This window comes from Pseudogymnoascus verrucosus (genome assembly GCF_001662655.1).
Source record: "Pseudogymnoascus verrucosus strain UAMH 10579 unplaced genomic scaffold scaffold_30, whole genome shotgun sequence".
Taxonomy (NCBI): Eukaryota; Fungi; Ascomycota; class Leotiomycetes; order Thelebolales; family Thelebolaceae; genus Pseudogymnoascus; species Pseudogymnoascus verrucosus.
The window spans coordinates 300,111-323,071 of record NW_017263681.1 but is presented as its reverse complement, the minus strand read 5'-3'; the positions used below and the strand labels follow the sequence as shown (position 1 = coordinate 323,071).

General features: G+C 52.6%; 9 protein-coding genes across 9 annotated transcripts; 5 read left to right on the top strand and 4 right to left on the bottom strand.

Moving 5' to 3' along the window:
* The first annotated feature begins 1,812 nt into the window (after positions 1-1,812).
* Positions 1,813-4,386, top strand: VE01_05241 (uncharacterized protein). The gene is made up of 4 exons (XM_018274706.2): positions 1,813-2,516; positions 2,580-2,879; positions 2,941-3,374; positions 3,444-4,386. Exons 1-4 carry the CDS (start codon positions 2,426-2,428, stop codon positions 4,002-4,004), a joined length of 1,386 nt encoding a protein of 461 aa, XP_018129247.1. The 5' UTR covers positions 1,813-2,425; the 3' UTR covers positions 4,005-4,386.
* A 398-nt stretch (positions 4,387-4,784) lies between these two features.
* On the bottom strand, positions 4,785-5,764 carry VE01_05240 (uncharacterized protein; the record flags this gene model as incomplete). The annotated part of the gene is made up of 1 exon (XM_018274705.2): positions 4,785-5,764. Exon 1 carries the CDS (start codon positions 5,520-5,522, stop codon positions 4,785-4,787), a length of 738 nt encoding a protein of 245 aa, XP_018129246.1. The 5' UTR covers positions 5,523-5,764.
* A 454-nt stretch (positions 5,765-6,218) lies between these two features.
* On the top strand, positions 6,219-7,753 carry VE01_05239 (uncharacterized protein; the record flags this gene model as incomplete). Its single annotated transcript, XM_059463686.1, has 3 exons — positions 6,219-6,391; positions 6,444-7,472; positions 7,586-7,753. Exons 2-3 carry the CDS (start codon positions 7,008-7,010, stop codon positions 7,751-7,753), a joined length of 633 nt encoding a protein of 210 aa, XP_059319593.1. The 5' UTR covers positions 6,219-6,391; positions 6,444-7,007.
* A 679-nt stretch (positions 7,754-8,432) lies between these two features.
* VE01_05238 (uncharacterized protein) lies at positions 8,433-9,757 on the bottom strand. The gene is made up of 4 exons (XM_059463685.1): positions 9,226-9,757; positions 8,995-9,173; positions 8,730-8,943; positions 8,433-8,671 (listed from the first exon to the last, which is right to left on the bottom strand). Exons 1-4 carry the CDS (start codon positions 9,407-9,409, stop codon positions 8,520-8,522), a joined length of 729 nt encoding a protein of 242 aa, XP_059319594.1. The 5' UTR covers positions 9,410-9,757; the 3' UTR covers positions 8,433-8,519.
* A 175-nt stretch (positions 9,758-9,932) lies between these two features.
* On the bottom strand, positions 9,933-11,992 carry VE01_05237 (uncharacterized protein). The gene is made up of 2 exons (XM_018274702.2): positions 11,476-11,992; positions 9,933-11,425 (listed from the first exon to the last, which is right to left on the bottom strand). Exons 1-2 carry the CDS (start codon positions 11,583-11,585, stop codon positions 10,447-10,449), a joined length of 1,089 nt encoding a protein of 362 aa, XP_018129146.2. The 5' UTR covers positions 11,586-11,992; the 3' UTR covers positions 9,933-10,446.
* RAD30 (DNA-directed DNA polymerase eta) lies at positions 11,784-15,924 on the top strand. The gene is made up of 2 exons (XM_018274701.2): positions 11,784-12,379; positions 12,448-15,924. The coding sequence occupies exons 1-2, from the start codon at positions 12,159-12,161 to the stop codon at positions 14,171-14,173; spliced, it is 1,947 nt and encodes a 648-aa protein (XP_018129147.1). The 5' UTR covers positions 11,784-12,158; the 3' UTR covers positions 14,174-15,924.
* On the bottom strand, positions 15,403-15,714 carry VE01_05235 (uncharacterized protein; the record flags this gene model as incomplete). Its single annotated transcript, XM_018274700.1, has 1 exon — positions 15,403-15,714. One exon carries the CDS (start codon positions 15,712-15,714, stop codon positions 15,403-15,405), a length of 312 nt encoding a protein of 103 aa, XP_018129144.1.
* Positions 15,925-16,163: 239 nt separating the features above from the next.
* VE01_05234 (uncharacterized protein) lies at positions 16,164-18,710 on the top strand. The gene is made up of 4 exons (XM_059463684.1): positions 16,164-16,936; positions 16,989-17,048; positions 17,110-17,737; positions 17,798-18,710. The coding sequence occupies exons 1-4, from the start codon at positions 16,817-16,819 to the stop codon at positions 17,968-17,970; spliced, it is 981 nt and encodes a 326-aa protein (XP_059319595.1). The 5' UTR covers positions 16,164-16,816; the 3' UTR covers positions 17,971-18,710.
* A 1,807-nt stretch (positions 18,711-20,517) lies between these two features.
* On the top strand, positions 20,518-22,913 carry OCH1 (membrane-bound alpha-1,6- mannosyltransferase Initiation-specific). The gene is made up of 2 exons (XM_018274698.2): positions 20,518-22,246; positions 22,315-22,913. The coding sequence occupies exons 1-2, from the start codon at positions 21,157-21,159 to the stop codon at positions 22,443-22,445; spliced, it is 1,221 nt and encodes a 406-aa protein (XP_018129150.1). The 5' UTR covers positions 20,518-21,156; the 3' UTR covers positions 22,446-22,913.
* Positions 22,914-22,961: the final 48 nt, after the last annotated feature.

Sequence of the window (22,961 nt, the reverse complement as noted above, 5' to 3'; positions counted from 1 at the left end):
GTGCATTGAATGCATGCTCTCACTATCCCTTCTAGGAAGCACATGCACGTGAGTTCCGAGTAGGTCGCACTCCACCATCGTCGCCCTCAGCAAGCACGTGACTTTCTAATGGGTAGCACCTTCCACCACAGCTCTGTCTCAGTCCTGTCAATCGTGTCAATCAGGGAATGGGATAGAGAAGGCAGTGATGAACGTGTTGTGAGACGGCGGTCGTAGGAGGACGAGTCGTGGCCGATGTGGCCGATATGACCGACCGATGGCTCAGCCTCGTTGTCTAATTATCCAGGAGGGAGGGAGGGACGGGGTGGGAGAGAGCGGGCTGTGTGATGTTTTAGAAGTGTGGTGGTGTGTTCTAGTTGTACGTTGATCGTGTCGATTTTGTTCTCCATATATCCATCTATGCCCATACGAGGTAGGTGACTTGTTGTCGTCAGCTTTTTGTTGGTGGTGGTAGTAGTAGAGGCAGTAGAGAAGCAGTAGCAGTAATTAGTAGTAGTTGTAGCAGTAGTTAGTAGTAGTAGAAGCAGTAGTAGTTGTTGTTTTAGTAGCTGTAGTGGACTTTCTGTCTGAGTGCGGATATGGTATGGTGTATGTTATGTTATGTTATGTACCTTACTTGTTCTCTCCTGTGTACAAACCTCAGCGCGGGGGTTCACAGCAAAAGTTGAAGTCAATCCCAAGACCATCCATCCCATCTAGACGATCACAAGCAGATCCGTCCTCCAAAATAGAAAAGTACATCCCATAGTACTTACAACAAAGTACTCTCCTCTCCAAGCATTTTGCTGTGGTAAAGATCGCGGGGTGGCGAAGCAAACGCAGAAGATCATGCGCTAGACTCTAACCAGACTAGCTCGGTCAGATCAGGGATTGGTTGCGGTGCTGTGCTGACTATGGGTGGTCGCTAAGAGGGGAATAATATGGGGCTATTCCGGAATGGGAGATTGTTCACTATACTACTATACTAGATGTGCGAGAGTGGTAAGTTAGTTCCTGGATACGAGGGAGCGAGGGGCAAGTTTTTTGTTGTTTGTATGGTACGGAAAGAGAGATGGAGATATAAATATGCATATGGAGTGCGGTTACGAGGGGGATGAATAATGTCAATATTTGTCTGGTTAGAGAGATCACATGATTAGAGCACATCTACTCTACTCTACTCTTCTGTAGCACTCCTGTGTGTATGTTCTAGAGCTCTACTCTTCTGTCTTCTGTAGCACACTGTATGTGTTGTTCTAAAGCACAGAGTCAGCCCACCTAGAATACTCTGCACTACAGCCTACACTACAGCCTTGACCACAGCCTTGACCACTACCTACAGCCTGCACTACAGAACAACACCCACCAAATTCTCTAGACTGACTGACTGACTCTTATATGGTACTCTAATTACTCTAATTGGTCCCTTGCCCCTATTTATCCCCATCAATCCCCATATACCCCCATCCCTTACCCATAAATCTTCACTTTCCTCAATCCTCAACTCCTGTAACTCCCTAATCCTCAACTCCTCCACCACCTCCTACACCTCCTTCACCTCCGTAAATTGTCACCCACAGCATAAATTCCCCCTTCTGTCTTCTTCGCTGCTAAGCATTTTTCACCCGTACGCTTGTACATATCTTGTACCAGGGCGTGCTTGGCTCCCCTTGGCTCTCGTCGTTCTTCTCCCCACTCTTCCCCCTCCGCCATGCTTCTATTTTCTCTCCACTCCCCTCTCCACCCTGCCCTGAGTACCCGCTTCTCACTTCCCTCTGTTCCCTTCTCTCTTCTCTCCTCCTTGGCTCTTTCTGTTTCTAGCTGTGGGAGTAACTGGGACCACAGGGAGGTAGTACTTCCAATACTGCCAATACTACCATACTATAGTACTTGCAACTCTTGTACCTCTCGTACCCCTCCCAACCTCATGTATCTCTCTATACTATTTACTACTGTAAAATACTTCACCCACTGTTCACAGGCTCAACAGCCTCGACTCGTCGTCGCTCTCTCGGTACCCTGAGTGAAGATCATGTCCCTATACGAATCCTGTTCTTTCGTCACACACCCACACTGTCCACAGTACCACAGTCCACAAGTAACCACCATCATCATCAATCACCACTCCTGCTTTTGCTAGCCAACGTCGTCTCGTCCTCAACCATCACGGCCTCACCCGTCGTCGAACCTTCACCCTCAACCTCCCCCAAACTATAAACTCTCTCCGCGCCCGAACGGACCTCATTTCGCACTTCCGCTCGTTGCGCCGCTGACCGTCAGCAACACGAATTCGTCGCTCACTACCCAACCCACCTCAAATCTGCCATAGCCGCGCTTCCGCCACTCACCAAGCACCGCCGTGCTCGACGACAAAAACACCTCCCCAATCCCGATCCTGCGCCGATGAGGTGCGGTTGAGCCTCACCGCGTCGTTCTCGTTCTCGTTATGCTTCTCACCACACTCGTTTCTACGGCATGGCTCCTCCTCGGAGGCGCCAGAGTCGCCAGTGCTATCGAACTCAATATCGACGATGATGGTTCGTCGCCCGCGTCCTGATCGCATGTCTCTTCCCGCCCGCTGACTCTGTGTCTCTTTCTAGAATCTATCAAAAATGCCGCGTCGACGATTGTCTACGACATGATGTTGGAATACAAGGGGAATTTGTCAGGACAGACACCGGGATTGCTTCCTGGGCCGCCTCCGACGCCGTTGGTCCTCAACGCGGGTTACTTCTGGTGGGAGGCCGGTGCCATGTTCGGCTCCCTCCTCGACTACTGGTACTACACTGGCGACGACTCATACAACGCTGTGATCAAGCAGGCGTTGATTCACCAGTCCGGTGACCACTTCGACTATCTCCCCCAAAACCAGTCCCTCGGTATGGGTAACGATGATCAAGGTACCTACCACCCACCCACCTAACAAGCATCGCGACCACAGAGCTAACATTCCCACCACAGGATTCTGGGGCATGTCCGCCATGACAGCCGCCGAGTTCAACTTCGAGAACCCCGCAGCAGACGAGCCGCAATGGCTCGCCCTCGCCCAAGCCGTCTTCCACACCCAGGCCGAGCGTCTCGACCCAACAACCTGCGGCGGCGGTCTGCATTGGCAAGCCTACAGCTACCTCAACGGGTACAGCTACAAGAACTCCATTTCTAACGGCTGCTTCTTCAACATCGGCGCGCGCCTCGCGCTCTACACCAAAAACGCGACGTATGCCAAGTACGCGAGCGAGACGTGGGATTGGATGAGCGGCGTGGGATTCCTCGATAAGGACTATAACATCTTTGATGGTGGAGACCAAAAGGATAACTGCACCGAGATCAACAAAGTGCCCTTCTCCTACAACGCAGGCATCTTCCTCCTCGGCGCCGCCACCATGTACAACTACGTTAGTCCCCCTCTCTATCCCCCCCCCCTTTTCCCCACCTCTAAACCAACCACTAACCCCCCCCCCTAGACCGACGGCAGCGCCATCTGGAAAGACCGCGTCGAGAAGCTCCTCGCGCGCACAATCGAAGTCTTCTTCCCCAACGGCATCGCCTTCGAACTCGCCTGCGAAACCGACCTCTCGTGCTCCGTCGACATGTACGCCCAAAAAGCCTTCCTAACCCGCTGGATGGCCGCCTCTACCAAAGTCGCCCCCTTCATCTACGACACTGTCATGAAACCCCTGCGCACCTCTGCCGCAGCCGCAGCACTGCAATGTTCCGGCGCCCCGACCGGTCGCGTCTGCGGCCTCTCGTGGAGCAAGAAGGCGGCGTGGGATGGGACGCGCGGCGTTGGGCAGCAGATGGCGGCGCTGGAGGTGATTCAGAGTCTGCTGATTAAGAACGCGAGGAATATTGTGTCGAATTCGACGGGGGGGACGAGCGTGGGCGATCCGAATGCGGGGAATGATGTGGTGGATTACTCCAAGATGACGCCGGCGACGACGGGGGGGAAGGTGGGAGCGGGGATATTGACGGTGGTGGTTGTGGGGTTGGTAGTGGGGATGTTTGGGTTTATGGCTATTGATTAGGGGTGGATGTTGGAAAAGAGATTTCAAGTTGAAGTCAGGGGGGTGTTGCATTAGTTTTGTTAACCCGAGGGGTGCCAGGCGTTATCCCTTTTTTACCACCGCCCCCGTGGATGGGCAGGGAGGGCGTATTTTTTCGCTGTACATTGTTCTATTTTTTTTTGTCGATTTATACGTGGTGCCGGGGAGGTGGGTGGATGGATAGGGTGCGCGTGTGTATGCGCGGCGGACAGATATACATACAGTCAGGAAGGCAGACAGGTAGGCTTGAAGTGGTAATACCCACGCTGATAATGGCGCGTGGTGTGGTGTGCATATGCGAGTGGAAGAGGGGAGCAAGCATGTATGTATCAAGACCTAGACCAAACGTATTTTTCATCGTGCGCCTGTTTGGTATCCATTCCGTGTCGGCGGGAATCAAATATTTGTGTATATGTACTATTGTCTTTCCCATAAGCTTTTTTCGGCAGGGTTGGACAAGGCTTGCAGAGGACACCAGAGTTGGCATGATGCTCAACGCCAGTTTTCTCCTAGTAGATCAAGATAATTGCCTTGGGATGACATGCCACCCCTGCTGTTGTCTATCAGATTATACACCACCGCATGTCATTCTGCTTCTAGATCTTACACCATCATACACCATCATACACCATCATACACCATCCTCCTTCCACCTCTCCAAAACCCAAAATAACCCTCCCCCCATTACATCCCCTTCCGAACCACATCACTACCCTTCTATTCCCCTTCAAATATCCAACAACCCCCCCGACCCATCCCCACCTACTCCCCCTTCCCCTCAGCCCTCTTCAACCCCTTCAAATACCCCACCCCCCTCCCCAACAACCACCACGCCGCAACCTCATGCAACCACCTCACCCCCCTCTTCTCCAACGGCATCGCCCCCCCCTCCTCAACCCACATAACCGTCTCACTCCACCACTCCCACTCCCCTTCCACTTCTCTCCCCCCAACCACCAACCTCCCCTCCGGCGCGCCCTCCCTCTTCTCCTTACCCATCACCATCTCAAACTCCACCACCCCACTCTTCTCACTCCCCTCCCTCCTCGCAACCTTATAAACCCCCGCCACCACCTCCCCAACCCCAAACACACAACCCCCAATATATTCCTTATCGAACGTCCTAGCGCCCCCAGGAGCAACAACCCTCAACAAATAAGCCTGGGGAAACCTCCTCGCAAACAACCCCATCGTCTCTCTCAAATACAATTTCACCATCTCCTCCCCCCCCTTGTCTGGCATCTCCGTCTTGGGAACGCGCTTCCACGCCTTATCGCGGACCATCTTGTAACCACCCCCCAGCACCGACGCGGGGACGGAGGAGATATCCGCGACGGCTTCCCGGGTCAGCGGCCCAGAGCTGCGGACGTGGGTGGTGGTTTTGGAGAGGGTGTGGTGGAGGTAGCTTAGGTAGGCGATGGGGGCGGCGATGGAGAGCGCGGAGATGAGGAGTTTGGGGTGCGCGGTTAGGCGGGTGGTGAGGGGTTTGAGGATGTCCATGTTTGCTGGGTGAGTCTTTTGGATGCTGTTCTAGGGGTGAATATCGTCACGTGGTGGGTGGGTGGGTGTAGGACCCCTTTGCGTGTCTGTGTGGTTGCTCTTCTTTCAGAGTAACGTGTTTTGTACAGCGCACGAAATGTTAATGCCGAGATTGTGAAAGCGCTCACTGAACGAACGTCGTCGAGATAAACGCGCGAACGAAGCGAACGAACGGGACGTTTTCTTGACGCGGCGCCGAGACTATTCTGGGCTCGAGATTTTGGGTAAGGCGGGCCTGGAATCATCCCGATTTTCTTTGTTTGAACACGTGATACCCCTTGGCACAAATCACCAAATCACGTGATACTAGCCGCAACCAGCGACGCCTCAACTACGGGGGCTCCATCCCGTCTGCAAACGGGCGTTGACGGAGGGCTTTTTCCAAATACCAAATTCTGAAGCGGTACCAGGGCACGAGATGATATAGTATGACCACAAAACCTGACTTTCGGCGACAGTCGGGAATTATGAGGCTTTTTTTATTTATTTAGGTTATGGTAATGCATCCTCTCCCGCCGTGGTCACGCCCCCTTCGGTGGAACGGCCCCACCCCCGCATCGCTTGACATCTCCGGCCGAGGAGCGGGATGGGCTGCGGGCTGGACTGGGCGGTGGGCGCTTGGCGCTTGCTTGAGTGCTTTTGTTTATTGAAGGTGGGGGGGAGAGGTAATGCTGTGGAGTACTGTGTTGTAATTGAATTCCTTAGAGGCGGGAGGAGGTGATGTGGGAATATTTTACTTGTCCAGTCTTGAGCAGTGTGATATGAGTATGACTCCAAAACACCGAGTCCAACGCGCATGAATGAGAAGGAGAAAGGGGAGCTTCACCCATGCATGCATATTCACCACAACACCTCTCCACCAAGCATGCTGACAGAAACTAGCTATGTCAATGCACCGAACTTCTTCGCCCTTCTACCGGCCGGCACTCGCCTCTCACCCATCATGTCACACAACCCCCTCCACCGATCCTCGGTACACCGGCCCCTCACCATCCAATCCCCTCCCCCCCTACCTCGTCCCTTCAAATCCCGCAAGGCTGGGCGCTCCGACCGAGCGTGCGGCGCGCGGTGCAGCGCGATGCAGCCTCGTGGCGGGATTTGAAATTTTACTAATTTCTAAGCGCGTGTGCGTGGGTGAGTGAGTGAGGTGTGACGGCGGGGTTGTCTTGTGTCTTGTGTCTTGTCTTGCTGTGACGCTGGATGGAGGGGAGAGGCGATGAAGAGGTTGTAAGTCCGCGGAGATGAAAATATAGAGGGAGGTGAGAGGGATTCTGGCCTTTTGGATATATGATCCCCTCCTCCTCCACCGCGCAAGCCCTCACCATGTCCTCCTCATTGCCTATGCTCCTGACCTCGACCTCGTCGCCGCCTCAAAACAAACATCCCCGCTCCGTCTCATAGACTTGATATCAAACCTCACCGTAGCGCATACAAGGCGCAACCAAGATGACCAGCCCCTCCTCCACGGCGTCGAGCCCTATACCAGGGGACGCGTATTTCGCGGACCTCTACCCCCTCGCCTCACCCATTCACTCGCGGTCACCATCACCGATATATGCTCCTCCCCCTCCTCCTCCTCCTTCTGCGCCGTGTCATAAATCGAATCACAAGCAAAATCATAATCACAACCAACCCCTCCACAACACACACACACACATCCAGAGGCACAATACGGCTCACACACACAGACCAGCGCCATACCGCCCGCGCCTGGACTTTGCGCCACCGAAAGGGGGCGCATATAGACCGAGTCTCTCGTTCTTGCCGTCTGGGGGGACGAGTCCGGCGAGTACGAGTGCGAGCCCTTTGACGCCTGAGAGTCCCATTGGAGGGAGCGGGGGTGAGGGGGAGAAATACACACCGTTGAAGGAGGAGGAGAGGGATTGTGGCGGGGACAGGGTTAGTGCGCAGGTTCGTCATTCGTTTTATTTATCCCCCTTCTCGCCCCCACCAACTAGATGGAGTTGGAGTTGGAAGAGAACAAAGAAATGCGAGAGATGGATAGGGGCTAATTAAACTCGTAGAAAATGAAGAGACGAGCACAGAATCGAGCTGCACAAAGAGCGTTTAGGGCGAGGCAGACGGAGAGGGTGGCGGAGCTCGAGAGGGAGGTGGAGGGGTTGAGGAGGGAGTTGGAGGTTTTGAGGGGGACCATTAGGGGGAAAGGGGGGAAGGGAGGGATTGGTAGGTGATGGTGGGGTCATGGAGTGGTAATATGGGATGGAATGGGATGGGTTGGGGTAAGGAGGACTTGTATAATAGGTATATTGTAACAATACAACGCCTCTAGAATGTTTGATTGCGGTGTCCGTCCTGATGGGGATGATAATCTAGTTGGTAGGTTGTGGGTGGAACAGGTGAATCGGGAGAGATCGCAGAGATGGGATGGCTACGTAGCCACATGCAGTTTAAAAAGGGCTGGCAGCATCAAATCTCATTGACTAACTACGATCCCATACCTTCCCCCGCATTTCCTCGGCCTCATAAAACGAGTGTCCCAGCGCTTACCTCATCCCCATCTCCCCACCAAACCTCAATTCCCCCTTTACTGTGCAGCTGGCGGAATCGCCGCAGCCCCCTTAACCCACTCCCCACTCCACACCCACTCACTAACCCCACTAACCTGCGTCCCATTCTGAAAGTAAACCCTCAACTGCGTCCCCTGGGTCGTCCACTCAATCACCGCCGCCTGTGTCCCCGGCACCGTCTTCTGCACAAATGCACCCGCATACCATCCATCCCCATCATACGCGCGCTCTACCAGCGTATTATCCGCTGCGGCGTGGTATACGCGGAGAGAGATCGCGGAGGCGGACGCGGCGTACGAGGTCGCGGCGATGGCGGCGCGGGGGGGGGCGGAGGGAACACTGAAGGCGCCGGTGTACCACCCTTTGGGGGTGTCGTAGGCGTGTTCGGCGAGGGACAGGGAGGGGGTTTGGATGTATGTGCTAAGGGGTGTTAGTTGCGGCTCAGGTATAGCTTGGAGACTGTTGTTGGGGGGGTAGGGTACCGGATGCTGAGGCTGGAGATGTTGAAGGATGTTGTGGCGATGGAGGAGCCGGCGACGGCGCTGCCGAGGTTGGTTTGCTTTACCCAGCCAGTGGAGGCGCCTGGGATTTTGTTAGTGGGGTGTAAATGGGTGAGACTGGGGGTGGGGGGGGGACGCACTATCGTAGCCGTATTCTTGGATGGTGTTGTCGGGGAGCTGGGCGTAGACACGCAGCTGGAGGGAGGATCCCGTTGCAAGGAAGGTGGCTGCGATCTTGGAGTAGGGCGCGACGACGAACTTTTTGGCGCCGAGGTCGCCGGTGTACCAGCCGCGGCCGGCGGAGTAGGCTGTCTCAGTGAGTATATTGTCTGTGGAGAGGGTGTAGACGCGGATCTAGGGCTGGTTAGTTGGGAATGGGACGGGGTGGATATCGGGGGGAGTTACCTCCTTGAGCTCCTTGGAGGTCGCGGCGATGGGGCTGCCGAGCTTGGCTGTCACGATGGTGTTGCCGGCGTTGCCATTTTGCCATTTGCCCTCGTAGAGGGACTCGCGGATGCCACCGTTGGTGTCTTGGGTGTAGACGCGGAGGTGGTCGTTGTTGTTCACGGCCGCGATGGCGGTGTCTGGGATCAAGTGTAAGCTTGATATCCTTCTAAGAGGAGAGTGCGAACCCACTAAAGATGATATCTGAGGCGGACATTGTGTTAGGTAGAAATGTAAAAGTGTATAGGTTAGTTATAGAATATGTATGGATTGTAATTATTCTTCTGTTCTTGAAGTCGAGTATGAGAAATGGAATGGTGCGAAAGGGGGGAGGATCGCTCCATCTATAAACTTTTGGTTTGAGTCGGTCGCACATGCCATCTCCACGGAAAACTTCGCCATATTGGCTTTGAGCTCCATCATCGTGTCATTTTGCAACATCTACCCCTCAGCTATGCAGTTGACCACCGCCCACGAGAATGATTCTGCATCAACCAGCACTTCATTCGTTGCATCTCTGTTGTGTAGGCGGCCTGGAATCCTGTGCCACCACACATGGCTGCGGGTATTCGTCATTGATGCTACAAATTCATAATGGGATCTATTGCATATGCTCCCGTTTGAATCAGTGAGGGCGAGAAACCGTTCGTGTCTGCCAATATATACACGTCCATCATTATCGTTGGTAGAACGCCGATATATAATAGCCAATTGGGGACGCGAGTCAGTGCTGTGCATGGAAGCGGCAGCATCCGCTGCAAGTGCTGACGTGCATGAATTCTGCAGGTCGAAAAGAGTATACCGGGAGGCTATCAGCTTCAACTTGACAGCTGAGCAGCGGAGCCATGTAAGAGGTGATTGGTAGGTAGTGATATTGCTGAACTAGATAGTAGACAGAGCACCCATTCTTCAATAACCGCAAGCATACTCGTGCAACCCAAAAGTCTTGTGCTAAGAGCTAACCAAATTGTGCATTTTGTTTTAAATCGTAGAATTGCTAATATCCTGCCCATTTATTCACATGGTCCTACGAGTATTGAGCTATAGCTCTGAGATGTCCTGTACTAACAGTCAAAGAGATGGTGTAGAGAATAGTCAGCCGTGACAAGTCGCACGAATTTTGATAAAGCAACTCTGTAGCCTCTAAGCACTTATATTTGGTCAATGGTCTCCTGTAGCACCAATTTAAAACATGCCACAACAGCGAGTATAAAAGTTATGAAAAACAATAGACAGCAAGATGTAGCCACAGCTCGAAGCGCTGCAAGACAATATATGCACATAAAGAGGTTGCCCCTCTAGTTCAAGGTTTTACAACAGAACCAAGTTTAGTGGCGGCTCGGAAGCAGTGCAACCGGGAAAAAGGCGGCTGCACCGATTGGTTATATCTCGTTAGAGACGAGCCGAGAACGCTCAGGGTGACAACGATCCATCATAAGAAGCTTCGATGTTTGAATCGTCCGGGTCCGAATGTTCGCTTGGAGGGGGGGCTGGCTCAGCATCCGTATCATCCCAATCCACATCATCCCAAAGCACATCATCGGGTAAAAGGACTTCTCGCTCCGAGAGGACGTTGTAGCAAATCCCGAGACTACCTGGCGATTTGGGGTTGATACAGAGAAGTCTCATCATTGTTATAGCTGGAAAGCGATGCGCTACGGATTTTGCCAGCGTCTTCATATGCGGGTATATGGGTTTCCTTTCGTACTTGTCTTCTTCACAGTAGCGAGAATTAACTGCGGCGTAAAACCCTCCCTCGGCCATGCTGAGGTTTACTATCAATGTTTGGAGTTGGGTTTGTAGCCTAGAGTCGTCTACTGCACAAAGTTCTGGGCAAATGTTGTGGCTGCGAATCGCCAGATGGCGCAACGATGGCAATACCTCCTTATTCAGTAGAAGCGGGCAGACGTGGTTGGACTGCGCCATTTGCGGCTTGAATCGCGACGGCCCTCCTGGAGTATCAATCGTAAGACTCGTGAGAGTCTTCGGAAGGTGCGAGATCAGTGAGACTGTAGCTGCACATCTGAGACTGTCCAGCCGCTCGGATGTTAACGACCCAATAGGCACTTTGACTCGAAAAGAGCGGAGGTCAGCCATTTGGGGTAGATATTTGGCAAAAGATGTGAGAAGGTTGCACATGTTGATGGTCCACCACCTTCTTAGATACATCTCAGCGCCCTTTCTGTTATGGTTTCGCCCTGCTATACATTCCATTTTTGCTGCCATCAGTTTGTTATAAGACCTTAAAGTCTTGTGGAAGGGTTTGCCTCTGATAAATAATGATTTGGTCCCCACGAGGCTGTCAGGAAAGTGAGACTCAGCCAGACAACGCTCGAGGGGCCCGATGTCGATAATAACATTCTCAAAAGCCAGATGATGCGCAGCTCTGTACCTAAAGTATGCCTTTAGACTAGTTTTACTCTGAGGATATGGGAGTCGAACCAAGCCTTGCACAAGAGCAGCCTTTCTGTCTGATCCCGAAGATATTCCCCCCCAACAAACGTAGCTATTTCCGAGAGGATTTCAGGAGGGAGGTCTGAGAGGGATAGCATCGCGGCTGCAAATATCCGATCTTGCAAAACCCATTTTCCAAAGAACAACACCGAGACGTGTCTTCTTAAACATTCTTAGACAGCTGAGTCAACAGGATTATGTGAGGCTGAAGTACCTTGACATGTCCAGGATCACATCAGATCCGATAAGATTAGATCAGATGACACCCAGACGAGAACAACCAAGAAGTCACAACACATCATAAATAACGCTAATACGTCAAAGGAAGCAAGAAATATAGCATATGCATGCTTCACGACTATGTCTTAACTTTTTGCTTTGCTTAGTACCTTTATTCCACCCATTTCTGACCACATGTTTGGAATCACACTGCCTTGGAAAAACACTTTACGCGGGCGCGTTACCAACGAACGTGTCACGCACCTGGCGAGGTCGATCACGCGGCGGTATTCAGCATTGGTGAATTCCAAGTCCAAGCAAAGATTCAAGACAATTTACCGTTTTTAAAATGCCGGCAGGGGCTACCTAGCAGTGTTAGGCTGACAGGTGGTTAAATTTCACGGTGTGGACCACAGACGCTTTGGGACAGGTACAGTCCATAGCTGCGCGCGATGTCGTCCTCACAGCCATTTGAGCAATCGTCTCCTACCGCTGGCGGCGATGCGACCAAGCGGTCGAAATTCACATATAGACAACTTGCTCATCTTGCACTGTCTTCGGTAACATGCCCCCTTCGAGTCATTGCTCATATTGATCTCGATGCCTTCTACGCCCAATGCGAGATGGTGCGATTGGGCCTGCCAGAGGACAAGCCTCTTGCGGTGCAGCAGTGGTGGGTTATCCTTGTTTAAAATCTTTTATGATTATATTATTGTGCTGATAATTGCTCTTCATTCCCAGGCAATCCCTCATAGCAGTGAATTACCCAGCCCGTACGTTCGGCATATCAAGGATGCTCACGGCGAAGGAGGCAAGAAAGCTATGTCCAGATGCCATCTTGCAGCATGTGGCGACGTGGAAAGAAGGCGATGTGAAATGGGCATACCACAAAGATGCATCTGCGAACATGGCCACGCACAAAGTCTCTCTTGACCCGTATAGGCTGGAGTCTCGGAAGATCCTGGCTTGCATGAAAGGATGCCTTCCGCCAGACTTACAGAGGGTTGAGAAGGCAGGTATAGATGAGGTCTTTCTGGATTTATCTGCACAGGTTCATAGCATCCTTTTGGAGCATTATCCTGAACTTTCGTCGCCACCTAAGGATCTATCCGAGTTTCTTCCGCTGCCCCCAACCACTGTATTGGATTGGAAAGCAGACGCCTTAGTCGACCTCGACGTTAGCGAAACAGAAGATGATGATCCGGACTGGGACGACGTGGCCATCCTTCTCGGCTCAGAGATAGTCCGAGACGTTCGGGCTGCTGTGAGGGAGCAACTGAAATACACATGTTCCGGCGGTATTGCGCATAATAAGATGTTATCCAAGCTCGGTTCGGCGCATCGCAAACCGAACCAACAGACGGTCATCAGGAACCGAGCTATACAGCAATTTCTTTCTGACTTCAAGTTCACCAAAATCAGAAATTTAGGGGGGAAGTTGGGTACGCAAATTGTCGACACCTTCGAGACAGATACGGTATCAGGGCTACTTGAGGTACCAATCGAGCGGTTGAAGCAGAAGCTGGGCGATGAAACTGGCAGCTGGGTCTATCAAACCATCAGAGGGATTGATCAGAGTGAGGTTAATTCACGAACACAGATCAAATCGATGCTCTCAGCCAAGTCATTTCGGCCAAGTATTAACACACGAGAACAGGCCTCTCGGTGGTTAAGGATATTTGTCGGTGATATCTACTCTCGGCTAGTCGAAGAAGGCGTCCTGGAAAATAAGCGCAGGCCAAAGACTATAAACCTCCATTTCCGACACGGAGGTCAGACAAAATCTCGCCAGATGCCAATTCCGTTGGGAAAAACCATTGATGAGACGATTTTGTTTGACCTGGCGAGCAAGCTCCTTGGTCAGATCATCCTCGAAGGTAACGTGTGGCCCTGTGCGAATCTGAGTCTTAGTGTTGCCGGGTTCGAGGACGGCATTACAGGGAATATGGGCATTGGAGGGTTTTTGTTGAAAGGCGACGAGGCAAAGGCTGCTCGAGAAAACGATTATAGGCCGGAGAATGGAGCATCAGATAGGCCAGAGAAGAGGCAGCAGACAGAACATGGCGCGAGGAGTATCCAAGGATTTTTCTCGAAGCAGCCTGGTACTGACGAATCGGAAAAGCTGGAGGGGTCTCATGGGGAAATCGGGGAAATCGGGGACTGGCCATTCGATGAAGAAGACAATATTACAGCAACACACCAAATCCACGCACCCCAGTCCGGGTTCAAAAACGCATCAATAACATCATATTTCTGCAAGCAATGCAATGAAACATTTGAATCCGACAATTCATTTCAAAGCCATAATGATTGGCATTTTGCGAAAGACCTGCACGACGAAGACCGAAGACTGTCGCATACCCCTCAACCTCGACCGAAGCCCGGTCCAGGAAAAAAGAAGAATAAAGGGAGCAAAAAGGACGCAGCAAAGTCAGAAAAGGGACAGAGCAAGCTTAGTTTCGGTTGATTTTTATGGCAAATACCCTCAGGGGGTAACTATATAACTCAGCAATCTACTGGAGTAGATTAATATGGGGATTGGAATGGTGCAATGAAACCAACCTCCGCAAAAAGCAGATATATTTACATACCGGGGACTTGTTGCATTCCCATATCCATGGCCAGTACTCAACTTATTCCCCACACAGCTACCAACCGTGCAGTCCCTGCCTTGGGTATCAAAATTTTAATGGGAGGCTGAAACAAGCCTCGTCGAGAAGAAACTTCCAACGCCGACGTCATGGCTGGCTCACCTGTTGGAAGGAATCTACGTGGATTACAGCTACTGATATCCCCACACTCTTTACCGTGAGACGGGCTTGTTTTCATCCCCGTCGCCGATACCATGCTTCCCACGGCGGGGACCCCTTTGCACAATAGCCTCTATAACAGCCTCGTTTGACAACAGACGGACGACCTGTCACCAAAATCTGGTCCGGTACGGTCCGTTGACGATATACAGGTAACCAATCAGCATGTCTCCCTTTTACCTACCTGACCCAGATCGGTCTCAGATTCACGTGATTGTTAGGTCTGATTGGCCACGTCCCGACCTCCAATGTATTGCGAGGCAGCCGCCTGTATGCCAACACGCAAATCCACGACAAAACCCAATGAAAGATTTCTCACGGCAAATCATAACAATCAGATGACTGCGAAGAACAGAGTGGGTTGGGTGGTTGGACTATAGTTGGTTGTTATGTACAGCTTGTACACACAAGTACCCATTGGCGCACAACCGGCGTAGGTACCCGACAAGGCAGCTATGCTTTTTTGATGGGTCGCGTTGGTGCCCGATGGGCCCAAGCTGTGGCGACGGTACTGGAGGTAACTGGTGGCGCTGGGATGCGCTGACAGGATGGTTTTTTCCTAGCTGCCGTGCTCTGTATCAATCTCGGTGAGTTCTGCACTGCGTAGTTGTCCTTGCATGCGAACCAGGTTGTTGGAATGGTCGTGAGTGCTAGATTGGAGATAATATCGCAGCACGGCAGCTTCTAGGGGCTGCGAGGTTACCTCGCCTCAACTGGTGTCGCTCTCGCGACCTATGGGTACTGCAGTGGGGTCGCTATCCAGCGAAGCCCAACGAGTCGTTTCATGCCGCAATATCTTCAGGCAGAGTGCGGTCTCGAGGAGACGAAGCAAGGCAGGTGAGCTCTCTCTCCCACCGGTGGGCATCGAAGCTTGCCCTTGTCTCGTCTACCATCTACCGAAGGCGGCTCTCGGGCTGTTGGTTGCATCGATCGGTCTAGAGCGGTTATCGTTGTCGTTGGAGGGAACGGGCGTGGGGTGAACGAACCCTTGGGCATCAGAGGGGTCCTGGCTGAGGGTCCCGGGGCGACGTGTGTACCCCATCGTCGACATCGCCCATGTCAGTCCTTCCTCGCCATGTAACGAGCCGCAGAGCATATAAAGCGGCATTGTGGCAATGGCCAGTGATGGCGCAAGGTTGGCCGTATCAGGGTCATTTTCAGCTGCTGCTCTGTCGTCCCTAGTGCATGGAAGGCGCATTAGAGGTGGAAAGAGCAGGGAAGATAGCGAAATAGATGGTTATGCTCCATATATACCGAATATACACTTTATTGTAGAGCAAATAGAGGAGATGGGCTCGCAACTAGTTGGCATGGGACGGTTAGGCGTTGTATCAAGGCATATATGGTAGGTACTAGACGGTACCAGTCGTACCTACTATATTCTCCTCGATATCTTCCTTTTCTCGAGTATTGTCCTATGGTATAACTCTCTTCGACTTTCTGCATTCTTACATAATCCTCCCCCATGCCATAGGAGACCATAGATGCCATAGAGACAGGTGTCAACCAACCACTCATCTGTGTTTGCTCTTCCCCCAAACCAACCACCGCTTAGCACGCGTTACCCAGACTGACCCACCGCCCACCGCCCACCATCCCGCCCACCACCCACACCCAACCCTTCCCATCTCTTCCTTGACTTCCGCCCACCACCTTCGAATCCCTCCCTCCTCTCTCTTCCTTCTTCCATCACTCTTCCCCAAGAAAAATCCCCAACAAACATCTATACAAAAACCATCCCTCCCTCGGATTTCGATATTGTGTGCATTGCTTCCATCCTTACTGCATCTTGGCCAGCGCATAGCACTGTGTTTTTTTCCTTGTCGCAGTTTATCGCCCCGGGATTTGGAGATATACTAGGCATCCGCCATCCCCTCCTCCTTCCAGAGAGAGTTTCTTCTTCTATCCCACGGTCTATCCTACGGTTGAAAAAAGCTTCCCGTACCAGGTTACTTGTGATCCCACATATCCACAGTCAGAGGAGCAGACTTCCATACCAAAAGGACCAAATACAAACCTAGGATCCAGTCCACTTGAGTCTCTTCACACGGGATTTGACACATCAAGCCTTTCCCCGCTTGTGTCGGTCGCTGTACTATTCCATCTCCCTGGACTGCCTGGATCTCCCTGTTTGAACTCCATTTTCCCACACCCGTTGGACTGGAAAAAGGAAGGAACCGATACTCGGATTTTTACCACGGACTCTCCCAGGCTGATACTTTCCCCGCAAATTTCCTGGATCAAAGGGCCCATCCACCTGGACTTCATTTATTCCCTCCACTGCCTAACTAACAATCACAATGTCGCAACGTCTCGCGACATATTTCGTGCCGGCCACAGGTATCGACAGAGAGGTCATCACGACTGACATCTGTCGGTACTTGGGCAACGACGCGCTCGTGAAACCCGGACAGCACAAGGTGACTCACCCGTCGACGACGGCTTCTCATCAACCATACTGACATACTACAGAACAGCAAAGGAGAGCCGATCGCCGGCTACTTCATCACCGCCTACCGTGCTCTGACGACGGTAAATGAAACCCGAACACCATTTCCACAAGACATTGTTGCTGATCACCGTGGGATTTCAGGATCAATTGACCGACATCAAGGCCGACTCTGCCAGATGGGGAGCAGAGCGGGCGAAAAACCAGACAAACAGGGGATCACAGGGTGGAGGTATCTCACCATTGCGAGATTCGGACGTAGGTGTTCGGTCATCTAACATTACACCAGACGTCGGGTACCGTTCGTCACTTACCCGGGCCCGGCAGCAGCAGCCGCCGTGGGACGATGCCCCTCAACTCCAAGGAGGAGGATATTCCATTCCATCGCCGCAGCAGCAGCCAAACCAGGCAGGAGGAAGATATGATGGTTACCCAGGCCAGCCGCAGCAGCAGCCGCCGCAACCATATGGAGCTCAGCCGGAATACAATCCCAATCCAAACTACTCATACGGGACTCCCGTCCAGTATGGTCTTTCACAGGCACCTTCCCAACCACCACGGACAGGATATGCACCGCCCAACCCTGGATACGGGGAGGGTAGAGGTATGAATCAGGGCTACCAGCCCGACAACCGTGCGCCTCCACAGGGATACTACGACCAGCCACCGATCATGCCCCAAGGTCGGGGACAGCCAGTTCCCCCACCGCAGCAGTACCAGCAGCGCGACAGTTTACCAGGCCAGGATCCCTACAACTACAACGGCGGCCGTGGTGCGTATTGACGCTACCCTCGTGTGTGAATCGTGTCTAACTGGCCGCTTCGGCCTACAGGTCCTCAAGAAGACCAAAACATGGAGTATGATGGATATGAAGAGGATTTCCCGGACCAGTCCAACCAGGCGCCGAAGCCGACCAGCTCGGGACAGTCGAGGCATCGCAGCGAGAGGAGCGACAGAGATCCGGAGAGGCGCACCGACAGACATCCTGGGAAACATCGCCGTTAGGATTTGCCCGTGCTTGGACCTCCCGAGGTGCTATGCTCCGTGGACTCGACCTTCTCTTTCTCTCTCTGTTTGAAGACATGATGCCATGGCCGTGTTTCTTTGCTAGGATGTTCACGCCGTTGTGATCCAGCCAGCCATGGATCATTTGTCGGATCTCTGGAAGTGCGTACTCTGTCGCACCGAGGAGATATATGGCCGTTGCACGATGTGCACCAGTTTTGGATCCCGTGGACATTCCATCCTATATATGGAACAGACCTGACGGAGACCTAGACGTGCAGCATAGCACCGAACAATTTGTGCTGATACCCACCTGATGGCTGGAGTTTTTGCTGGATATATTGACGCCTTGTGTGCGGAACCCGTCGCCTTTTGGAGCCACTCGCGTTCGCACAAACCCCGTATTAATGGAAATCCGCGCGCGCCGGGAAACTGGGGATACTTCGACAAAAATGAACTCAACTCTACAAACCTACCACTACCATTACGCCCTAGGAGAGAATTATGATGAACCGTCCTAATGACTACCCTGGACTACTTTGACGCTCTCACGGCCGTGTTAGACATCTCCCATGTTTTTTATTTGCTTTTCTACCCTCGCAGGGACCCCCTTAGGGAAACAGAGTGGCGGAATGAAAACGGAGTGATGGGATTTTTGTTTTTTGGGAGGTGTGTGTGGCGTATTTATGTTTTTGGAAGGGGGTGGTGGAATAATTGCATTTTGGGCGCGAGGGCGGGAGGAATTGGGGGGGGGGGCTGTTTGTATATACGTATCTTTATTATCTATATCTAGTTTTTGTCGAGATGTTAGAATTGGAGAGACTATTTATTGTTCAACTATGGTTATGATGTCGTTCAACTTTGGTTATGTGTGTGGGTTATATGTGGTGGATTTGAAGTTGTAGAGAGATCCGGCTGGTGGTGGTGTGAGATGTGGTGTAGTATGTAATTATGGGCCGATCGACAGAAACAGCCGTACAAGACAGATATGCGAGAAAAGTGAAACCGGCATCTCTACAACCACAAGTGTTTAGAAACGTGTTTAGAAACAATTAAGACGATGAGATAACGTTCCATACATCCAAGAAATGCTTGAGTAAAGTTTTCATGCAACTGTAAAACCCAAATCGATGGGACCGCCAACTGAGACCTCCCAATTCCTTCCAACTCCCACACACATCCATCCTTGCATCACAAATACTGTCTTACCATGACTTACTTGTATCCATCAGACAGCAAAATACCAGACAACAGCGCGCGAGACAAGTCTAAATTCCTCCTCCTCCTCCTCCTCCCACTGTCCCGGGATACAAACAAACATGTGATCACCACCCAAACCACCCCGCTCACACTCCTCCTCGCACACATCCCCGAGACCGGTGAGCTCCCCCAAGTGCGCTAGCTCAGGGGCATCCTCCCCACGCGTGGGCATCGCGTCCCAGGGGAGTAAGTAGGTAAACGCAAAGGCGCCCACGATCTACGCCGCTATCCTATCTACGCACAAAGGATGGGGCGTAGGGTAGGGGGGAAGGAAGGAATGGGGCAGTGCCGCGGTAGGGGAATGTTACTTTCTGTATTTGTTGTATATTTACGAAACCTACCTACCGAACCCGTTAGCCAGTATGCTGGATGGAGACGTGTCTGTGTCAGTGTCTGTGTCTGACTGCATGCGAACGAGTCGGCTACACATAGCCCGGCGGCGCGGTTCGGCGCGAGGAAGGTGAAACGAACGGAGAGTGTGGGAGGGAGGGAGCTGAGGAGGAAAGCGTCAGCGGCGCTATGCTGTGCTGTGTGTGATGCGTGTGTGGTGGTGGTGGGGAACTGGGCGATCGGCGCTGGGGCGGAGATTAGATTGCGGGTGGGCTTTACTTTACGGTATGACGCTGGTGGTGGTAGTGCTGTGGGCGGTGATGCTGGTGCCGGATGGGGGGGATGACGGTGTGTGAGCTCGTGTGTCTCGGGAGCTGTGGGGGCGGAGGATGGGGCGCTGGAGAGGAGGAATGGGGCGCTGGAGGGGGATGGAAGATAGTGGTGGATGGGGAGTGGTGTAGTGGAAGGTGCGATTGGGGTGAGGTGGGGGGAGGCGGGCAAGGAATTGGGGCTTGGAAGAGGTGGGATATTCATTGTGCGTGTGTGTTTTTTAGTGTTGGTGTTTTGGTAGTGGTGGCCCCTGTGTTTAGCGAGGGGCGAGGGGCGAGGGGAGGGACCAGAGGGCGAAGGGATGGGCAAAGGGAAGGAGAGGAGGAAAGAAGGAGAAAAGGAGGAAGGAGAGAACGAACGATCCGAGAAGGAGGTGGAAAGGGAAGCAAGGGGGTGAACGGGGCGAGGGCGGGTGATGACGTTGGTGGTTGGCGTAACTGTTTAAATACTGTGTGTGGTATGGTACATGTTTGGAATGTTAATGTTAATGTTTGAAATGTTTTAGCTGATAGCTGTATGTAGTTAATTGCGGCATTATTAGAATAGTTAATTATTCCGTATAAGCTATATACTACTCTGTATGGAGATTATAATGGAGATATATACAGATACATACACACATACACACATATCTACACAATGCATACCTCGGCTCTCCCATTTCTCCGTCACTAATTCGCCCAATGCGGTCATCCTGTAACTCTCGCAACTCCGGAAACTTCTAATATCAAACACTATCACAGCGATCGACACAGCGCTTCCTCTCCCTAAGATTGCACCCACTACACTAACATCTCACCCACCCAGCATTCATCGACGGTTGTGGATGAACCCCCGTTGTCGAGCACAAAGCCCTGAAACACTGGCGCGCGACGCACCTTCCATGCCTCTGGTGTATCTGGCTGGCGGATGACGCTACCCCCCGACTAGCTCCAACCACTTTACACCTTTACACCCACTCTGCAGATCGATCATCACTTTTTCGCTTGGCGTGGAGCACTCCCCAACGCATCAGACCATCGCGAACTTCAGCATCAGCCACCACACAAGGAACCCCCGTTCCTCTTTCTTTTCTACTTCACGAAAAACCCAATCTCGACAAAAACCACCTTCGACAATCACTTGTGATATAATTGGGGAATACAGAGAGACTGGAGTGAAGGAGAATTGGCTGCCGACGACACAAAGGACCGGTCTAGCGTTTGTGAGCTGCTGTGCGGCTGGTGACGCGGACGGACCCAGGGGGACAGGACAGAAAGAAGAAAAATGTTGACTTTTCGAAGAGCAGTCGCAGCAGCGGCGCTCATACTCACAATCCTCTACCTCTTCACACACACACACAGCGACTCTTCACTATCGCCCTTAGGCTCTGCCGCAGCAGAAAAGCAGCAGCAGCAGCACGACGGCACCGAACACGCCTCAACGACCGCCTCACACCCCAAAGACGACAGCTCGAAATCCTCGCAGCAGGCCTCCACCAACTCCAAGAAACCCTCCACCCAGCGCCCGCTCGTCGACCCCTCCACGCTCTCCCTCCCCGACAAGCTCGCCTACCACTTCCCTTACGACCTCCCCACCAAATTCCCCGCCTACATCTGGCAGACCTGGAAGCACACCCCCGCGTCCGGCGAGTTCGCCGAGTCGCTCCGCCCAGCTGAGGCCTCGTGGTCTGAGAAGCACCCGGGCTTTGTCCACGAGGTTGTCACCGATGCAGTCGCGCTACATCTGCTGCGCTACCTCTACGCCGCCCTCCCTGAGGTCCTGCAGGCTTACGAGGCGCTCCCGCTCCCTATCCTCAAGGCGGATTTCTTCCGCTACCTTATCCTCCTCGCGCGCGGAGGCATCTACACCGACATCGACACCCACGCTCTGCGCTCGGCGCTCGACTGGATCCCGCCGTCTGTCCCTCACGAGGCAGTCGGGCTCGTCGTAGGCATCGAAGTCGACGCCGCCGACCGCGAGGACTGGGCGGAATGGTATAGCCGGCGCATTCAGCTATGCCAATGGACCATCCAAGCCAAGCCTGGCCACCCGGTCCTGCGCAGCATCGTGGCGCGCATCACGGCCGAGACGCTGCGGAGGCAGAAGGCGGGCGCGCTGCACGTCAGCGACGACAAGGTGGTTGAGTTTACGGGGCCGGCGGTGTGGACGGATGTGGTGTTTGATTTCTTCAATGATGACAAGTACTTTGAGGGCGTGGGGAATATCACCTGGAGAGACTTTACGGGGATGAAGGGCCCGAAGAAGGTTGGGGATGTGATTGTGTTGCCGATTACGAGTTTTAGCCCGGGCGTGCAGACGATGGGGAGTGGGGAGTATGATGATCCGATGGCGTTTGTTAAGCATGAGTTTGAGGGTGAGTTGTGTCCTGTCCTAGAATCTTGAGAGAGATTGTTTGATAGAGCCATAAACTAACTACCACAGGATCATGGAAACCAGAGAACCTACGCCACATCGGCATCGTCTACGACGGCACGGAGAACGAACAAATCGAGGCACAACAGAAGGCGCAGCAAGAAGCACAAGCACAAAAACAAAAACAAACCCAGGCGTAAATGGATTTACTTTCTCGCTATCACATTCGTTTCGCTTTTGGCCTCGAAAACATCCAATCAAACAAAGAATTTGTAATAATCCCGCCTTTTTTTAACGCCATGACGCACGCTACTGTATATTATACTTTCGCTTTTTTCACAAGAGACATTCTTTTAGCTTGGAGATGGTAGGGGGTGCATCGAGCGGCGTTCTTTTTAGAGACATTTTCATTTTTGTTTTTGTCGGTGGTTGGTGAGATGGGGTGGGTGTATGAGTAGGGCGTTGGCGGAGAAGAAGAGGATGGGTGGAGAAGGAAGCAAGAAATGCGCGACGGATGTCTTGAAGAGTCGCACACGCATAACACTGGCGTTTCATTTTTTACCCTTTCAGGGGCACGTGAATAAAAGCCTGGGCGAAGAAAAAGAGGAGCTACAACTGCGGGAGGAGGGAGGGGGGGTGGTAGATATGGGCGATTGGCGCATGGGGGCGTGAACAAGGCGGGTTTGGGGATCGGGGGATCGTGTCAGGTTCTATTT